Here is a 17,795-nt window from a genome sequence, read left to right as displayed (position 1 = left end):
AGAGAGAGAGAGAAGTGAGGGGCGAGAGAGAGAGAGTGAGGGAGAGAGAGAGAGAGAGTGAGAGAGAGAAGTGAGGGGGAGAGAGAGAAGTGAGGGGGAGAGAGAGAGAAGTGAGGGGGAGAGAGAGAGAAGTGAGGGGGAGAGAGAGAGAAGTGAGGGGGAGAGAGAGAGAAGTGAGGGGGAGAGAGAGAGAAGTGAGGGGGAGAGAGAGAGAAGAGAAAGGGGGGAGAGAGAGAAGTGAGGGGGAGAGAGAGAAGTGAGGGGGAGAGAGAGAAGTGAGGGGGAGAAAGAGAAGTGAGGGGGAGAGAGAGAGAAGTGAGGGGGGGAGAGAGAGAAGTGAGGGGGAGAGGGGGGAGAGAGAGAAGTGAGGGGGAGAGGAGAGAGAGAAGTGAGGGGGGAGAGGAGAGAGAGAAGTGAGGGGGGAGAGGAGAGAGAGCACCAACAACATACAGGGGACTATGGATACACCATGGATAAATATTCATGCCCTCCTGGCACAGCCAACCACGTACCTGTCTCCGAGAGAGGCGGTGTCTATCTTGATGAAGCCAGCACAGTTGATGAAGACCTTGGGGCCCATGTGACACATAGTGACCAGCTGAGTCCTGTTCTCCAGACGAGTGTTGTTCTGCTTTAGGATCTGGACCAGGGGAGGAGAGAAACATTACAGACCATGTACAGGGATGAAGCACCACACACACACACACAGAGACAGAGAGAGAGAGAAGGGTAGGAGAGACAATATAATAATAGTGTAAAAATGTCTAATTCTACTCTTGAAACACAGGACATGGGTCAAGATACACATGACACAGGACTCAACAGCGGAGAGAGACAATACAGACCATGGAGAGGTGTGGAGCAAACACTAAGGAACAACAGACATACTGAACAAGGCTCTGACTCAAAACCTGCACTGGCCGAGAGAGAGACAGATCGAGAGAGACAGACAGACAGATCGAGAGAGACAGACAGATCGAGACAGACAGACAGATCGAGACAGACAGACAGATCCAGACAGACAGACCGAGAGAGACAGACAGACAGACAGATCGAGAGAGACAGACAGACAGATCGAGAGAGACAGACAGACAGATCGAGAGAGACAGACAGACAGACAGATCGAGAGAGACAGACAGACAGATCGAGAGAGACAGACAGACAGATCGAGAGAGACAGACAGACAGATCGAGAGAGACAGACAGACAGATCGAGAGAGACAGACAGTGAGACACAGACCTTGAGCAGGTGCGATCCCTTCCTGAGTCCGAGGCCACAGACGAACTGAACCAGGCTCTGTGTGTAGGGGTGAGAGATGGCTCTGTTCACATCCACCCCCACCTCGTTGACCCGGTTTATAAACTCACAGTACAGAGCACTCAGCAGGTCCTCCTTAACTACATGCTCCTGGAGGGAGAGAGAAAGTGTTCAAGCAACAGCAAATAATGTCCCCTTCAGTACCTGCAAAGGCCACTCAAAAGGACAATTCCAACCCAAAATGGCAGTGATCAGACGAAGCCTCCCCACCCGTTCACACACACTCTGACCTGTAGAGGGTGTAGTTTGAGGCAGAGGATGTCTTCGTCGGAGCTGCAGACCTGAGCGTACTCCACTAGAGGATCCTGAATCTTCCTGGCTACTGACACAGCCTGGCGCAGCAGGGGAGGGTAGTCACGGAACTCAGTCTGGGGGGGGGGGGGGGGGGAGCAGAGAAACATGGTAAGATTAGTGTGACAAATATCAATTTTCACAAAGTCTGCTGCCTCAGTTTGTATGATGGCAATTTACATATACTCCAGAATGTTATGAAGAGTGATCAGATGAATTGCAATTAATTGCAATGGCCCTCTTTGCCATGCAAGTGAACTGAAACCCCCAAAAACATTTCCACTGCATTTCAGCCCTGCCACAAAAGGACCACCTGACATCATGATTCTCAGTGATTCTCTCGTTAACACAGGTGTGAGTGTTGACGAGGACAAGGCTGGAGATCACTCTGTCATGCTGATTGAGTTCTAATAACAGACTGGAAGCTTCAAAAGGAGGGTAAAGTGCTTGGAATCATTGTTCTTCCTCTATCAACCATGATTACCTGCAAGGAAACACGTGCCGCCATCATTGTTTTGCACAAAAAGGGCTTCACAGGCAAGGATATTGCTGCCAGTAAGATTGCACCTAAATCAACCATTTATCGGATCACCAAGAACTTCAAGGAGATCTGTACCATTGTAGTGAAGAAGGCTTCAGGGCGCCCAAGAAAGTCCAGCAAGCGCCAGGACCGTCTCCTAAAGTTGATTCAGCTGCGGATCGGGGCACCACCAGTACAGAGCTTGCTCAGGAATGGCTGCAGGCAGGTGCATCTGCACACACAGTGAGGTGAAGACTTTTGGAGGATGGCCTGGTGTCAAGAAGGGCACCAAAGAAGCCACTTCTCTCCAGGAAAAACATCAGGGACAGACTGATATTCTGCAAAAGGTACAAGGATTGGACTACTGGGATAAAGTCATTTTCTCTGATGAATCCCCTTTCCGATTGTTTGGGGCATCCGGAAAAAAAGCTTGTCTGTAGAAGACAAGGTGAGCACTACCATCAGTCCTGTGTCATGTCAACAGTAAAGCATCCTGAGACCATTCATGTGTGGGGTTTCTTCTCAGCCAAGGGAGTGGGCTCACCCATAATTTTGCCTAAGAACACAGCCATGAATATAGAATGGTACCAACACATCCTCCGAGAGCAACTTCTCCCAACCATCCAGGAACAGTTTGGTGACGAACAATGACTTTTCCAGCATGATGGAGCACCTTGCCATAAGGCAAAAGCTCGGGGAACAAAACATCAATATTGGCCAGGAAACTCCCAGACCTTAATCCCATTGAGAACTTGTGGTCAATCCTCAAGAGGCAGGTGGACAAACAAAACCCCACAAATTCTGACAATCTCCAAGCATTGATTATGCAAGAATGGGCTGCCATCAGTCAGGATGTGGCCCAGAAGTTAATTGACAGCATGCCAGGGCAGAATGCAGAGGTCTTGAAAAAGAAGGGTCAACACTGCAAATATTGACTCTTTGCATCAACTTCATGTAATTGTCAATAAAAGCCTTTGACACTTATGAAATGCTTGTAATTATACTTCAGTATCCCATAGTAACATCTGACAAAAATATCTAAAGACACTGAAGCAGCAAACTTTGTGTAAATTAATATTTGTGTCATTCTCAAAGCTCTAGGTCACGACTGTAGAAGCAGCTATGTATTCATGCTGCAAGTGTCCAACTTGATATCTTGGAGTTCATGTGGACTGTGTGTACAGTATGTGTTTAAGGAGTGTGTGTGTACCTGAGTTCATGCGGACTGTGTGTACAGTATGTGTTTAAGGAGTGTGTGTGTACCTGAGTTCATGCGGACTGTGTGTACAGTATGTGTTTAAGGAGTGTGTGTGTACCTGAGTTCATGCGGACTGTGTGTACAGTATGTGTTTAAGGAGTGTGTGTGTACCTGAGTTCATGCGGACTGTGTGTACAGTATGTGTTTAAGGAGTGTGTGTGTACCTGAGTTCATGCGGACTGTGTGTACAGTATGTGTTTAAGGAGTGTGTGTGTACCTGAGATTTGGTACTGTTCATATAGAGCACGGCCAGTTCGTTGTCTACCAGCTCCACTCCCACAGCAGGCAGAGAAGACTCCTGCTCCAACTCACTCACTGTCCTCTTAATGTCCTCCATTATCATGTGGGCGTCCCTACACACACACACACACACACACACACACACACACACACACACACACACACACACATACACACACACACAATTAGTTCCTAGGCAACAAACAGAACATGCACAGGGAACGGAGGAAGTTCTTTCTGAAAATGTCCAATAGAAAAGAACAGGCCAGGTGTCCCGGTGACAGGTGTGACAGGTGTCCCGGTGACAGGTGTGACAGGTGTCCCGGTGACAGGTGTGACAGGTGTCCCGGTGACAGGTGTGACAGGTGTCCCGGTGACAGGTGTGACAGGTGTCCCGGTGACAGGTGTCCCGGTGACAGGTGTGACAGGTGTCCCGGTGACAGGTGTCCCGGTGACAGGTGTCCCGGTGCTTTGCTTCCAGGAGGGTATGAAAGACCGGTAGAGGAGTAGCGGAGCTCACCTATTCTCCCCGGCAACAGCCACCACGTGAGGCTTCTTACTGGTCAGGAACTTCTTCAGGTTCTCAATGTCCTGGAGCTGAGGAGACCAAACACACGATCAGATCACTAGAATACAGGTAGCGGTTAAGAGCGTTGGGCCAGTCACCGAAAGGTTGCTGGTTTTGAATTCCCGAGTCGACTAGGTGATAAATTTGTCGATGTGCCCTTGAGCAAGGCACTTAAACCTATCAGCTCCTGTAAGTCGCTCTGGATAAGAGCGTCTGCTAAATGACCACAATATAAATGTGGCACAGCCTCAAAATCAAACACACTGAGATCAGCAACAAGGTTTTCCCCATAGCAGCCTATAGGCCAGCTGACATCAAAGTGCTCTATCGAAACCAACTGCAGCCAAATGATTTAGGAGGCAACAGAGATAAGCTACTTAATGGAAGGTGAAACAACATCAATGACGAGGTGATGATTATAACTGCTAATGCTGAATGATACGACGGGATGACGAGGGAGGAGAGACGGGGGGAGGAGAGACGGGGGGAGGAGAGGCGAGGGAGGAGAGACGGAGGGGAGGAGGAGGCGAGCGGAGGAGAGACGGGGGGAAGAGGGGAGGAGAGACGGGGGAGGGGAGGAGAGACGGGGGGGGAGGGGAGGAGAGACGAGGGGAGGAGAGACGGGGGGGGACGGGGGGAGGAGAGACGGGGAGGAGGAGAGACGAGAGGGAAGGAGAGGGAGAGGGAGAGAGGGGGGGGAAGAGAGGGGAGGAGAGACGAGGGGGAAGGAGAGGAGGGGAGGAGAGACGAGGGGAAGGAGAGACGAGGGGAGGAGAGACGAGGGGAGGAGAGAGGAGGGGGGAGGAGACGAGGGGGGAGGAGAGGGAAGGAGAGACGAGGGAGGAGAGGGAAGGAGAGACGAGGGAAGGAGAGACGGGGGGAGGGGAGGGGGGGGAGAGAGGAGGGGAAGGAGAGACGAGGGGAAGGAGAGACGACGGGGGGGGGAAGGAGGAGACGAGGGGAAGGAGAGACGAGGGGGGGAAGGAGAGACGAGGGGAAGGAGAGCCGAGGGAAGGAGAGACGAGGGGGAGGAGAGACGAGGGGAGGGGGACGGGGGGAGAGGGACGGGGGGAGGAGAGACGACGGGGGGAGGAGAGACGAGGGGGGACGGGGGGGGGAGACGACGGGGGGGGAGGAGAGAGGGGGGGGGGGGAGGAGAGGGGGGGAGGGAGAGACGGGGGGAGGAGAGACGGGGGGGAGGAGAGACGGGGGGAGAGGAGAGACGGGGGAGGAGAGACGGGGGAGGAGAGAGACGGGGGGGAAGGAGAGACGGGGGGAGGAGAGACGGGGGGGGAGAGACGCAGGGGAAGGAGAGACGGGGGGAGGAGACACGGGGGAGACGGGGGAGAGACACGGGGGGGGGAGGGAGAGACGGGGGGGGGACAACGGGGGGGAGACGGGGGGGAGGAGAGACGGGGGGAGGAGAGACGGGGGAGGAGAGACGGGGGGAGGAGAGACGGGGGGAGGAGACGAGGGGACGGGAGAGACGGGGGAAGGGAGAGACGGGGGAGGAGAGACGGGGGAAGGAGAGACGAGGGGAAGAGAGACGAGGGGGGGAGAGGAGAGGGGAGGGGGAGGAGAGAGGGGGGGAGGGAGAGGTGGGGGAGAGGAGAGACGGGGGGGGGGGAGGGGGGAGAGACGGGGGGAGGGAGACGGGGGAGAGGGGAGGAGAGACGGGGGAGGGGACGGGGGGAGAAGAGAGAGACGGGGGGGGGACGGGGAGGAGAGACGGGGGGGGGGGGGAGAGACGGGGGGGAGAGGAGAGACGGGGGGGGACGGGGGGAGGAGAGACGGGGGGGGGGGGGGACGGGGGAGGAGAGACGGGGGGGGGGGGAGACGGGGGGGGAGAGACGGGGGGGGAAGGAGAGACGGGGGGGGGGAAGGAGAGACGGGGGAGACGGGGGGAGGAGACACGGGGGGAGAGGAGAGACGGGGGGAGGAGAGACACGGGGGGAGGAGAGACGGGGGAGAAGAGACAAGGGGGGAGAGAGACGGGGGGAGGAGAGACGGGGGAGGAGAGAGACGGGGGGGGGAGGGGACGGGGGGAGGAGAGACGGGGGGGGAGGAGAGACGGGGGGAGGGGACGGGGGGAGGAGAGACGGGGGGAGGAGAGACGGGGGGAGGAGAGACGGGGGGAGGAGAGACGGGGGGAGGGAGAGACGGGGGGAGGAGAGACGGGGGGGGACGGGGGAGGAGACGGGGGGAGGGGAAGGAGAGACGACGGGGGGGGGAACGGGGGGAGAGGGAGAGGGAGACGAGAGGGGAAGGAGAGACCGGGGGAGGGGAAGGAGAGGGGAGAGAGACGGGGAGACGAGGAGAGACGGGGGAACGGGGGGGAGACGGGGGGGAGAGACGGGGGAAGGAGAGACGGGGGGAAGGAGAGACGGGGGGGGAGACGGGGGGAGGAGAGACGGGGGAAGGAGGGGGAGGAGAGACGGGGGGGGGGAGGAGAGACGGGGGGAAGAGAGGGAGGAGAGACGGGGGGAGGGGAGGAGAGACAAGGGGAGGAGAGACGAGGGGAGGAGAGACGGGGAGGAGAGACGGGGGGGGGAGACGGGGGAGAGACAAGACCGGGGGGAGAGACGGGGGAGGAGAGACGGGGGGAGGAGAGACGGGGGGAGGGAGACGGGGGGGGGGGAGGAGAGACGGGGGGAGGGGAGAGACGGGGGGAGGAGAGGGGGGGAGGAGAGACGGGGGGAGGAGAGACGGGGGGAGGAGAGACGGGGGGAGGAGAGACGGGGGGAGGAGAGACGGGGGGGAGGAGAGACGGGGGGAGGAGAGAGGGGGAGGAGAGCGGGGGGGGAGACAGGGCAGGGAGGAGAATTGAGGGAGACGGGGGAGGGGGGAAGGAGAGACCGGGGGAGGAGAGACCGGGGGGGGAACGGGGGAGGAGACCGGGGGGAAGGAGAGACGGGGGAGGAGAGACCGGGGACGGGGAAGGAGGAGACGGGGGGAAGGAGGGCAGAGGAGAGGAGAGTTGAGGAGAGACAGGAGATTCTTGTCGTCCGTCTGTCTGTACCTTTTTGTCTCTCTCGTCCTCCTTCCATGCGTTCCTCCTCTTCAGGAAGTAGGGCAGACGGAGGAAGTCCACGACCTCTCCCTCTCCGTTGATCAGTGAACAGAACACTGGCGTGTCTCTATGGTAACAGAATTACAACGTTTAGTTATCACTCATTGAAAAAAATATCACAAATCATTTATGGTGGCTGTTTATTGAGTGGTACAAAATACAAGGATGGAAGACACCTTATGAATCTTTGACACACACACACACACACACACACACACACACACACACACACACACACACACACACACACACACACACACACCTGCTGTCTGCGAAGGCCACTCCCAGGACTCTGATGCCTTTTCCTTGACTCTCATCCATCAGATCATCATCCTCCTCCTCCGCCTGCTGGTCTGGTCTGTAAGGAGCCACCTTCAGCCAGTTATACAGCCTCCTGCAACATGACTGGACCAGACGATATCACAGGGTAAACAAACCTACACCAGTTATACAGCCTCCTGCAACACGACTGGGGTCAAAGGTGAAGAGGAATTATACACCACGTGACCTAATTTATGCTTGAAACACTTATTCACAAGACGTGCTGGAACAAGTGGAATTCACAAATCTTCAATGATCGGGTCATGTCAACTCACCATCCTATGGGATACAGAGAGTCCTGGAAGTAGCTAGGTTAGTTGTAACATGGTCTACCTTGATGATGTTTTCCTTGGCCTCCGCGATGAGTTTGTTCTTGAGTTCCTTGGCCATCTGAGGGTAGAGGAACTGTGTGAGGGAGCGTTCGATGGCCAGGGTCCTCTGTCTGTTCCACTCCTGCACCTGGTGACTGAACTCATCTCTGTAGTAAAACTGCTTGATCTCATCAAAGTATGTCTGGTCACCTGCAACCCTGGGGAGGGGAGTGGAGAGGAGATGGCAGAGAGAGAGATGGAGAGGAGAGAGAGATGGAGAGGAGAGAGAGATGGAGAGAGGAGAGAGAGATGGAGAGAGGAGAGAGAGATGGAGAGAGGAGAGGGAAGGGGGTGGCAGAGAGAGAGATGGAGAGGAGAGAGAGATGGAGAGAGGAGAGGGAAGGGGGTGACAGAGAGAGAGATGGAGAGGAGAGAGAGATGGGAGAGGAGAGAGAGATGGAGAGAGGAGAGGGAAGGGGGTGGCAGAGAGAGAGATGGAGAGAGGAGAGTGAAGGGGGTGGCAGAGAGAGATGGAGAGAGAGAGAGGGAAGGGGGTGGCAGAGAGAGAGATGGAGAGGAGAGGGAAGGGGGTGGCAGAGAGAGAGATGGAGAGGAGAGGGAGGGGGTGGCAGAGAGAGAGATGGAGAGAGGAGAGAGAGGGGGTGGGCAGAGAGAGATGGAGAGGAGAGAGAGGGGGTGGCAGAGAGAGATGGGAGAGGAGAGAGAGGGGGTGGCAGAGAGAGATGGAGAGGAGAGAGGGGGTGGCAGAGAGAGATGGAGAGGAGAGAGAGGGGGTGGCAGAGAGAGATGGAGAGGAGAGAGAGGGGGTGGCAGAGAGAGATGGAGAGGAGAGAGAGGGGGTGGCAGAGAGAGATGGAGAGGAGAGAGAGGGGGTGGCAGAGAGAGAGATGGAGAGAGGAGAGGGAAGGGGGTGGAGAGAGAGAGATGGAGAGAGAGATGGAGAGAGAGAGAGGGGGTGGCAGAGAGAGATGGAGAGGAGAGAGAGGGGGTGGCAGAGAGAGATGGAGAGAGGAGAGGGAAGGGGGTGGCAGAGAGAGAGATGGAGAGGAGAGAGAGGGGGGTGGCAGAGAGAGATGGAGAGGAGAGAGAGGGGGTGGCAGAGAGAGATGGAGAGGAGAGAGAGGGTGGCAGAGAGAGATGGGAGAGGAGAGAGAGGGGGTGGCAGAGAGAGAGATGGAGAGAGGGAAGGGGGGTGGAGAGATGGCAGAGAGGGATGGAGAGGAGAGAGAGAGGGAATGGGGGTGGCAGAGAGGGATGGAGAGGAGAGAAAGAGGGAAGGGGGGTGGCAGAGAGGGATGGAGAGAGGAGAGAGAGAGGGAGGGGGTAAGTTTGACCATTCGGAGAGACAAACTTTAACTCGTGAGTTTGGCCCATAGAGATAGATAGAGGACTCATCTTTGTATCTGTGCCATTAGAGCGGCTGTGACAGCATGGGCAGCGCCATTGAGGCTATTCTAAGGAGTAGTCCATTTTCTTCTTCACGATTGGCTGATCCTTCCTGATGACCCGGTTGTACATGACTCCAACAGGGTCACCAGGAGGCATCAGCCAATGAAATTGGGAGTCCTACCCAGTTGACGACATTAAAAAGGTGGAAGCCCTCAATGGTAGTGCCCATGCTAATACAACCTTTCATTATCTATGTTTATCTTACCCTTCGACCCTTATGGAGTTCGATGCCTCCGCGCCTTACCCTTTGACCCCCAGGAGGTCGATGCAGATGTCTATGGTGAGAAGCCCCTCCTCCTCAGCCTGGCACATCTTTAAGAACTGGTCTCCGTTCAGTTCCTTCACTGGCTTGTTCTTCAGGTACTTGAAGGAGTAGCCAAAGTGGGCCTCGTCCATGTCCTACAACAAACCAGAGTCAGGTCAACATGGCACGAGGACAGCGAAGAGGATCACGTCTTAAACCAGACATTTCTACACCATTTGTTGTAGGAGTCAAGTTAATAGGACACGGTATTCTACACACTTACACGAACGCTAAACGGTATAAGATCAACATGCTGTTGTTTTGTTGTGTTTGTTATGTTGGCTGTGGTCTAAAGACAGATCTCACAGAGTCCCAGTTCCTTCTCAGTTAAACAATAGTAAAGGAAAGGTGATACAGAGCAAAGGTCCCACAGCCTGTCTCTACTCTGGAGACCTACCATCAATAACATTACACAGCCTGTCTACCTACCATCAATAACATTACACAGCCTGTCTACCTACCATCAATAACATTACACAGCCTGTCTACCTACCATCAATAACATTACACAGCCTGTCTACCTACCATCAATAACATTACACAGCCTGTCTACCTACCATCAATAACATTACACAGCCTGTCTACCTACCATCAATAACATTACACAGCCTGTCTACCTACCATCAATAACACTACACAGCCTGTCTACCTACCATCAATAACATTACACAGCCTGTCTGGAGACCTACCATCAATAACACTACACAGCCTGTCTACCTACCATCAATAACATTACACAGCCTGTCTACCTACCATCAATAACATTACACAGCCTGTCTACCTCTACTCTACACAGCCTGTCTACCTACCATCAATAACATTACACAGCCTGTCTACCTACCATCAATAACATTACACAGCCTGTCTCTACCATCAATAACATTACACAGCCTGAGACCTACCATCAATAACATTACACAGCCTGTCTACCTACCATCAATAACATTACACAGCCTGTCTACCTACCATCAATAACATTACACAGCCTGTCTACCTACCATCAATAACATTACACAGCCTGTCTACCTACCATCAATAACATTACACAGCCTGTCTACCTACCATCAATAACATTACACAGCCTGTCTACCTACCATCAATAACACTACACAGCCTGTCTACCTACCATCAATAACATTACACAGCCTGTCTACCTACCATCAATAACATTACACAGCCTGTCTCTACTCTGGAGACCTACCATCAATAACATTACACAGCCTGTCTACCTACCATCAATAACATTACACAGCCTGTCTACCTACCATCAATAACATTACACAGCCTGTCTACCTACCATCAATAACATTACATTTACATTACATTTACCTACCATCATTTACACAGCCTCTTATACCATCAATAACATTACACAGCCTGTCTACCTACCATCAATAACATTACACAGCCTGTCTCTACTCAACTACACATTACACAGCCTGTCTACCTACCATCAATAACATTACACAGCCTGTCTACCTACCATCAATAACATTACACAGCCTGTCTACCTACCATCAATAACATTACACAGCCTGTCTACCTACCATCAATAACATTACACAGCCTGTCTACCTACCATCAATAACATTACACAGCCTGTCTACCTACCATCAATAACATTACACAGCCTGTCTACCTACCATCAATAACATTACACAGCCTGTCTACCTACCATCAATAACATTACACAGCCTGTCTACCTACCATCAATAACATTACACAGCCTGTCTACCTACCATCAATAACATTACACAGCCTGTCTACCTACCATCAATAACATTACACAGCCTGTCTCTGTCTACCTACCATCAATAACATTACACAGCCTGTCTACCTACCATCAATAACATTACACAGCCTGTCTACCTACCATCAATAACATTACACAGCCTGTCTACCTACCATCAATAACATTACACAGCCTGTCTACCTACCATCAATAACATTACACAGCCTGTCTACCTACCATCAATAACACTACACAGCCTGTCTACCTACCATCAATAACACTACACAGCCTGTCTCTGTCTACCTACCATCAATAACACTAAATCAATAACAGCCTGTCTCTGTCTACCTACCATCAATAACACTAAACAGCCTGTCTACCTACCATCAATAACATTACACAGCCTGTCTCTGTCTACCTACCATCACATACACATTACACAGCCTGTCTACCTACCATCAATAACATTACACAGCCTGTCTCTGTCTACCTACCATCAATAACACTACACAGCCTGTCTACCTACCATCAATAACACTACACAGCCTGTCTACCTACCATCAATAACACTACACAGCCTGTCTACACAGCCTGTCTACCTACCATCAATAACACTACACAGCCTGTCTCTGTCTACCTACCATCAATAACATTACACAGCCTGTCTCTGTCTACCTACCATCAATAACACTACACAGCCTGTCTACCTACCATCTCATTGTCTACCTACCATCAATAACATTACACAGCCTGTCTACCTACCATCAATAACATTACACAGCCTGTCTACCTACCATCAATAACATTACACAGCCTGTCTACCTACCATCAATAACATTACACAGCCTGTCTACCTACCATCAATAACACTACACAGCCTGTCTCTGTCTACCTACCATCAATAACATTACACAGCCTGTCTACCTACCATCAATAACACTACACAGCCTGTCTACCTACCATCAATAACATTACACAGCCTGTCTCTGTCTACCTACCATCAATAACACTACACAGCCTGTCTACCTACCATCAATAACACTAAACAGCCTGTCTACCTACCATCAATAACACTACACAGCCTGTCTCTGTCTACCTACCATCAATAACACTAAACAGCCTGTCTCTGTCTACCTACCATCAATAACACTAAACAGCCTGTCTACCTACCATCAATAACATTACACAGCCTGTCTCTGTCTACCTACCATCAATAACATTACACAGCCTGTCTACCTACCATCAATAACATTACACAGCCTGTCTCTGTCTACCTACCATCAATAACACTACACAGCCTGTCTACCTACCATCAATAACACTAAACAGCCTGTCTACCTACCATCAATAACACTACACAGCCTGTCTCTGTCTACCTACCATCAATAACACTACACAGCCTGTCTCTGTCTACCTACCATCAATAACATTACACAGCCTGTCTCTGTCTACCTACCATCAATAACTCTGTCTACCTACCATCAATAACATTACACAGCCTGTCTCTGTCTACCTACCATCAATAACATTACACAGCCTGTCTCTGTCTACCTACCATCAATAACATTACACAGCCTGTCTCTGTCTACCTACCATCAATAACACTACACAGCCTGTCTCTGTCTACCTACCATCAATAACATTACACAGCCTGTCTACCTACCATCAATAACATTACACAGCCTGTCTACCTACCATCAATAACATTACACAGCCTGTCTACCTACCATCAATAACATTACACAGCCTGTCTACCTACCATCAATAACACTACACAGCCTGTCTCTGTCTACCTACCATCAATAACACTAAACAGCCTGTCTCTGTCTACCTACCATCAATAACACTAAACAGCCTGTCTACCTACCATCAATAACATTACACAGCCTGTCTCTGTCTACCTACCATCAATAACATTACACAGCCTGTCTACCTACCATCAATAACATTACACAGCCTGTCTCTGTCTACCTACCATCAATAACACTACACAGCCTGTCTACCTACCATCAATAACATTAAAGCATGTCTCTGTCTACCTACCATCAATAACACTACACAGCCTGTCTCTGTCTACCTACCATCAATAACACTACACAGCCTGTCTCTGTCTACCTACCATCAATAACATTACACAGCCTGTCTCTGTCTACCTACCATCAATAACACTACACAGCCTGTCTCTGTCTACCTACCATCAATAACACTACACAGCCTGTCTCTGTCTACCTACCATCAATAACATTACACAGCCTGTCTCTGCCTGTCCTGTCTACCTACCTACCATCAATAACATGATCACGGTTAATGCAGTGTCTTGGTTCCCGTACCTTCTTTCCCTTCTTGGTGGGCTTGATGTTGATCTTGGCTCTCTCCTGGAACGTCTGTCTGAGGACGTGTCTGACCAGAGGCTCCCTGGCAATCTGCATCGCAACCATATAACGGGTCCCCTCCAACACCACCTCAGGGCTGTTAAACTGGCTACACACACAGAGGGAGAGCTAGGGGGGTCCGTGTGTATATCTGCAGACTTATTCTTTGGCCAACTCTACAGAGTTAAGCGTTTTACCCTGCTCTGTGTGTGTGTGTGTGTGTGTGTGTGTGTGTGTGTGTGTGTGTGTGTGTGTGTGTGTGTCATTACGTTAAGCGTTTTACCCTGCTCTGTGTGTGTGTGTCATTACGTTAAGCGGTTTACCCTGCTCTGTGTGTGTGTGTGTGTCATTACGTTAAGCGTTTTACCCTGCTCTGTGTGTGTGTGTGTGTGTGTCATTACGTTAAGCGGTTTACCCTGCTCTGTGTGTGTGTGTGTGTCATTACGTTAAGCGGTTTACCCTGCTCTGTGTGTGTGTGGTTACGTTAAGCGGTTTACCCTGCTCTGTGTGTGTGTGTGTGTCATTACGTTAAGCGTTTTACCCTGCTCTGTGTCTGTGTGGTTACGTTAAGCGTTTTACCCTGCTCTGTGTGTGTGTGGTTACGTTAAGCGTTTTACCCTGCTCTGTGTGTGTGTGTGTGTCATTACGTTAAGCGTTTTACCCTGCTCTGTGTGTGTGTGTGTGTCATTACGTTAAGCATTTTACCCTGCTCTGTGTGTGTGTGTTGTGTGTCTGTGTGTGTGTGTGTGTCATTACGTTACGTTAAGCGTTTTACCCTGCTCTGTGTGTGTGTGTCGTTATGTTAACGTTAGCGTTTACCCTGCTCTGTGTTTTACCCTGCTCTGTGTGTGTGTGTCGTTACGTTTACCCGCTTTTACCCTGCTCTGTGTGTGTGTGTCGTTAAGCGTTTACCCTGCTCGTTTTACCCTGTTTTCTGTGTGTGTGTGTGTCGTTACGTTACCCTGCTCTGTGTGTGTGTGTGTGTGTTACTGTTAAGCGTTTTACCCTGCTCTGTGTGTGTGTGTTACCCTGCTCTGCTCTGTGTGTGTGTGTGGTTACGTTAAGCGTTTTACCCTGCTCTGTGTGTGTGTGTCGTTACGTTAAGCGTTTTACCCTGCTCTGTGTGTGTGTGTGGTTACGTTAAGCGTTTTACCCTGCTCTGTGTGTGTGTGTGGTTACGTTAAGCGTTTTACCCTGCTCTGTGTGTGTGGTTACCTGCAGACGTAGTCTTTAGCCAACTCCACAGGCTCGGCAGGGAACTGCTCTGTCTCGTGACGCTGGTAGCTGTCTCTCAGATTCTCTCCAAACTGCTCTGGAGTCAGACCAAACTTCTTAGCCAGGCCATCTGTGTGTGTGTGTGTGAGCGAGAGAAAAATAAACAGAGAAGCTGTTAGTTCCTGATTCGTCGTGACATTAACAGAGAAGCTGTTAGTTCCTGATTCGTCGTGACATTAACAGAGAAGCTGTTAGTTCCTGATTCATCGTGACATTAACAGAGAAGCTGTTAGTTCCTGATTCGTCGTGACATTAACAGAGAAGCTGTTAGTTCCTGATTCGTCGTGACATTAACATGTCCCAGTGCATTCATAATGTAACACGTCAGCCTCTGCAGAATTGGAAAAGGATGAGACAGATTGCCAGAAGTAATGTCTTGAGGCAGAGCAGGGAATATTTTCTTCACGTTTCACATGTCAAGCCCCTTTCAGCAGTCACAAGCACAATGAAGTCAAGCTTAGGTCCCACTCCGTACAGATAAACAGACGAGAGGTCAGAGGTGACTCACCGAGCCCAGCGCTCTGACAGATGCTGTACATGTCTCTACGAGATGCCAGCTTCAGGTCCGGCCCCTTCTCTTCCTCCACCTCCTCCTCTTCCTCCACCTCTTCCTCCTCACCTGAAAGGAATGGGAAAAGACATGATGTGTAGAGGGTGGAAATTACACAAAAAAAAAGAGTGAAAACAGGGTTGTTGAAAAGGTGGTTATTTTTTACTTTATACAACAACGACACCGTGCTTTGATATTTTAGCCTCAGGGTTTCAAAGAAATAAGGAAACACCGAAATCCTCTTGGCAGCCATTTTGATCTCCTTATCAAATCATTTCTGGGTTAACAATATAGTTATTCACTATTATAGTAATCAGTTATAATTGTCCACATGGCCTCCAACCTTCCTCGTTGACCTCAATCTTCTTCTTCTTCTTCTTCTTCTTGCTGGCAGCTTTGGCTGCGTTCTGCATCTTGGGGATGTCTCGGCCATAGTACAGAAGGAAGTGACTATACACGTCACTCAGCTCATCTATGGACTGGACATCTTTAAGTCTGCAGGGGGTAGAGGAGGAGGACAGGGGAGAGGAGGAGAGGAGGAGGGGGTAGAGGAGGAGGGGGAGGAGGAGGAGAGGAGGAGAGGGGAGAGGAGGAGGAGAAGGCAGGGGGTAGAGGAGGAGAGGGGAGAGGAGGAGGAGGGGGAGAGGAGGAGAGGGGAGAGGAGGAGAGGGGAGAGGAGGAGAAGCCAGGGGTAGAGGAGGAGAGGGGAGAGGAGGAGAAAGCAGGGGGTAGAGGAGGAGAGGGGAGAGGAGGAGGGGGGAGAGGAGGAGAAGGCAGGGGGTAGAGGAAGAGAGGAGGAGAAGGCAGGGGGTAGAGGAGGAGAGGAGGAGAAGGCAGGGGGTAGAGGAGGAGAGGAGGAGTAGGCAGGGGGTAGAGGAGGAGAGGAGGGTAGGCAGGGGGTAGAGGAGAGGGGAGAGGAGGAGAAGGCAGGGGGTAGAGGAGGAGAGGAGGAGAAGAAGGCAGGGGGTAGAGGAGGAGGGGGTAGAGAGGAGGAGAAGGCAGGGGGTAGAGGAGGGGGTAGAGGAGGAGGGGGTAGAGGAGGAGGGAGAAGGGGGTAGAAGAGAGGAGGGGGAAGGGAGGAAGCGGTAGAGGAGGAGGGAGAAGGGGGTATAGGAGGCAGAGGGTAGAGGAGGGGGAGAGGGGGTAGGAGGAGGAGGAGAAGGCAGGGGGTAGAGGAGGAGGGGGTAGAGGAGGAGAAGGCAGGGGGTAGAGGAGGAGGGGGTAGAGGAGGAGGCAGAGGAGGAGGGATAGAGGAGGAGGCAGAGGAGGAGGGGGTAGAGGAGGAGGGAGAAGGGGGTAGAAGAGAAGGCAGGGGGAAGAGGAGGAGGCGGTAGAGGAGGAGGGAGAAGGGGGTAGAGGAGGGGGGTAGAGGAGGAGAAGGCAGGGGGTAGAGGAGGAGGCAGGGGGTAGAGGAGGAGGCAGGGGGTAGAGGAGGAGAAGGCAGGGGGTAGAGGAGGAGAAGGCAGGGGGTAGAGGAGGAGAGGGGAGGAGAAGGCAGGGGGTAGAGGAGGAGAGGGGAGGAGAAGGCAGGGGGTAGAGGAGGGAGAAGGGGGTAGAGGAGGAGGGGGTAGAGGAGGAGAGGGAGAGGAGGAGAAGGCAGGGGGTAGAAGAGGAGGGGGTAGAAGAGGGAGAAGGGGTAGAGGAGGAGGCAGAGGAGGAGGGATAGAGGAGGAGGCAGAGGAGGAGGGATAGAGGAGGAGGCAGAGGAGGGATAGAGGAGGGAGAAGGGGGTAGAGGAGAAGGCAGGGGGAAGAGGAGGAGGCGGTAGAGGAGGAGGGAGAAAGGGGGTAGAGGAGGAGGCAGAGGAGGAGGAGAAAGGGGGTAGAAGAGGAGGAGAAAGGGGGTAGAAGGAGGAGGAGAAAGGGGGTAGAGGAGGAGGAGAAAGGGGGTAGAGGAGGAGGAGAAAGGGGGTAGAGGAGGAGGAGAAAGGGGGTAGAGGAGGAGGAGAAAGGGGGTAGAGGAGGAGGAGAAAGGGGGTAGAGGAGGAGAAAGGGGGTAGAGGAGGAGAAAGGGGGTAGAGGAGGAGAGGATTAGAGAGGGGAACAGTAAGAGTAGCTGGACTTTACTAAATGGGTCCTGGCATGGGGCTATGAGGCTTCTGAACTTTGATGTACTACCATGTTATGGGAAGTCTTGACCTTCTAGACACAGACTGAGCCCTGAGAAGAAAACACATCTCTATGCTTCATCTGTATC

At 52.2% G+C, this 17,795-nt stretch overlaps 1 protein-coding gene across 2 annotated transcripts in view; it reads right to left on the bottom strand.

Annotated features, from left to right (window-relative positions):
• Positions 1-17,795, bottom strand: part of supt6h (SPT6 homolog, histone chaperone and transcription elongation factor) — a 50,075-nt gene that overhangs the window by 23,395 nt on the left and 8,885 nt on the right. For both annotated transcript variants that reach the window (XR_006833813.1, XM_046316703.1), the window contains exons 12-24: positions 15,943-16,094; positions 15,558-15,668; positions 14,990-15,119; positions 13,733-13,883; positions 9,611-9,765; positions 7,919-8,114; positions 7,527-7,669; positions 7,214-7,331; positions 4,147-4,223; positions 3,604-3,739; positions 1,548-1,685; positions 1,240-1,407; positions 513-640 (exon numbers count right to left, since the gene is read on the bottom strand). Coding sequence is in view for 1 of the 2 variants with exons in the window: in XM_046316703.1 (XP_046172659.1) it covers positions 513-640; positions 1,240-1,407; positions 1,548-1,685; positions 3,604-3,739; positions 4,147-4,223; positions 7,214-7,331; positions 7,527-7,669; positions 7,919-8,114; positions 9,611-9,765; positions 13,733-13,883; positions 14,990-15,119; positions 15,558-15,668; positions 15,943-16,094 (1,803 nt within the window). In the remaining variant the exon portion in view is untranslated. The remainder of the gene's footprint in view (positions 1-512; positions 641-1,239; positions 1,408-1,547; positions 1,686-3,603; positions 3,740-4,146; positions 4,224-7,213; positions 7,332-7,526; positions 7,670-7,918; positions 8,115-9,610; positions 9,766-13,732; positions 13,884-14,989; positions 15,120-15,557; positions 15,669-15,942; positions 16,095-17,795) is intronic.

This window comes from Oncorhynchus gorbuscha, linkage group LG20 (assembly GCF_021184085.1).
Source record: "Oncorhynchus gorbuscha isolate QuinsamMale2020 ecotype Even-year linkage group LG20, OgorEven_v1.0, whole genome shotgun sequence".
Lineage (NCBI taxonomy): Eukaryota > Metazoa > Chordata > Actinopteri > Salmoniformes > Salmonidae > Oncorhynchus > Oncorhynchus gorbuscha.
The sequence above is the reverse complement of the archived record's forward strand: the minus strand, read 5'-3'. Positions and strand labels throughout refer to the sequence as shown.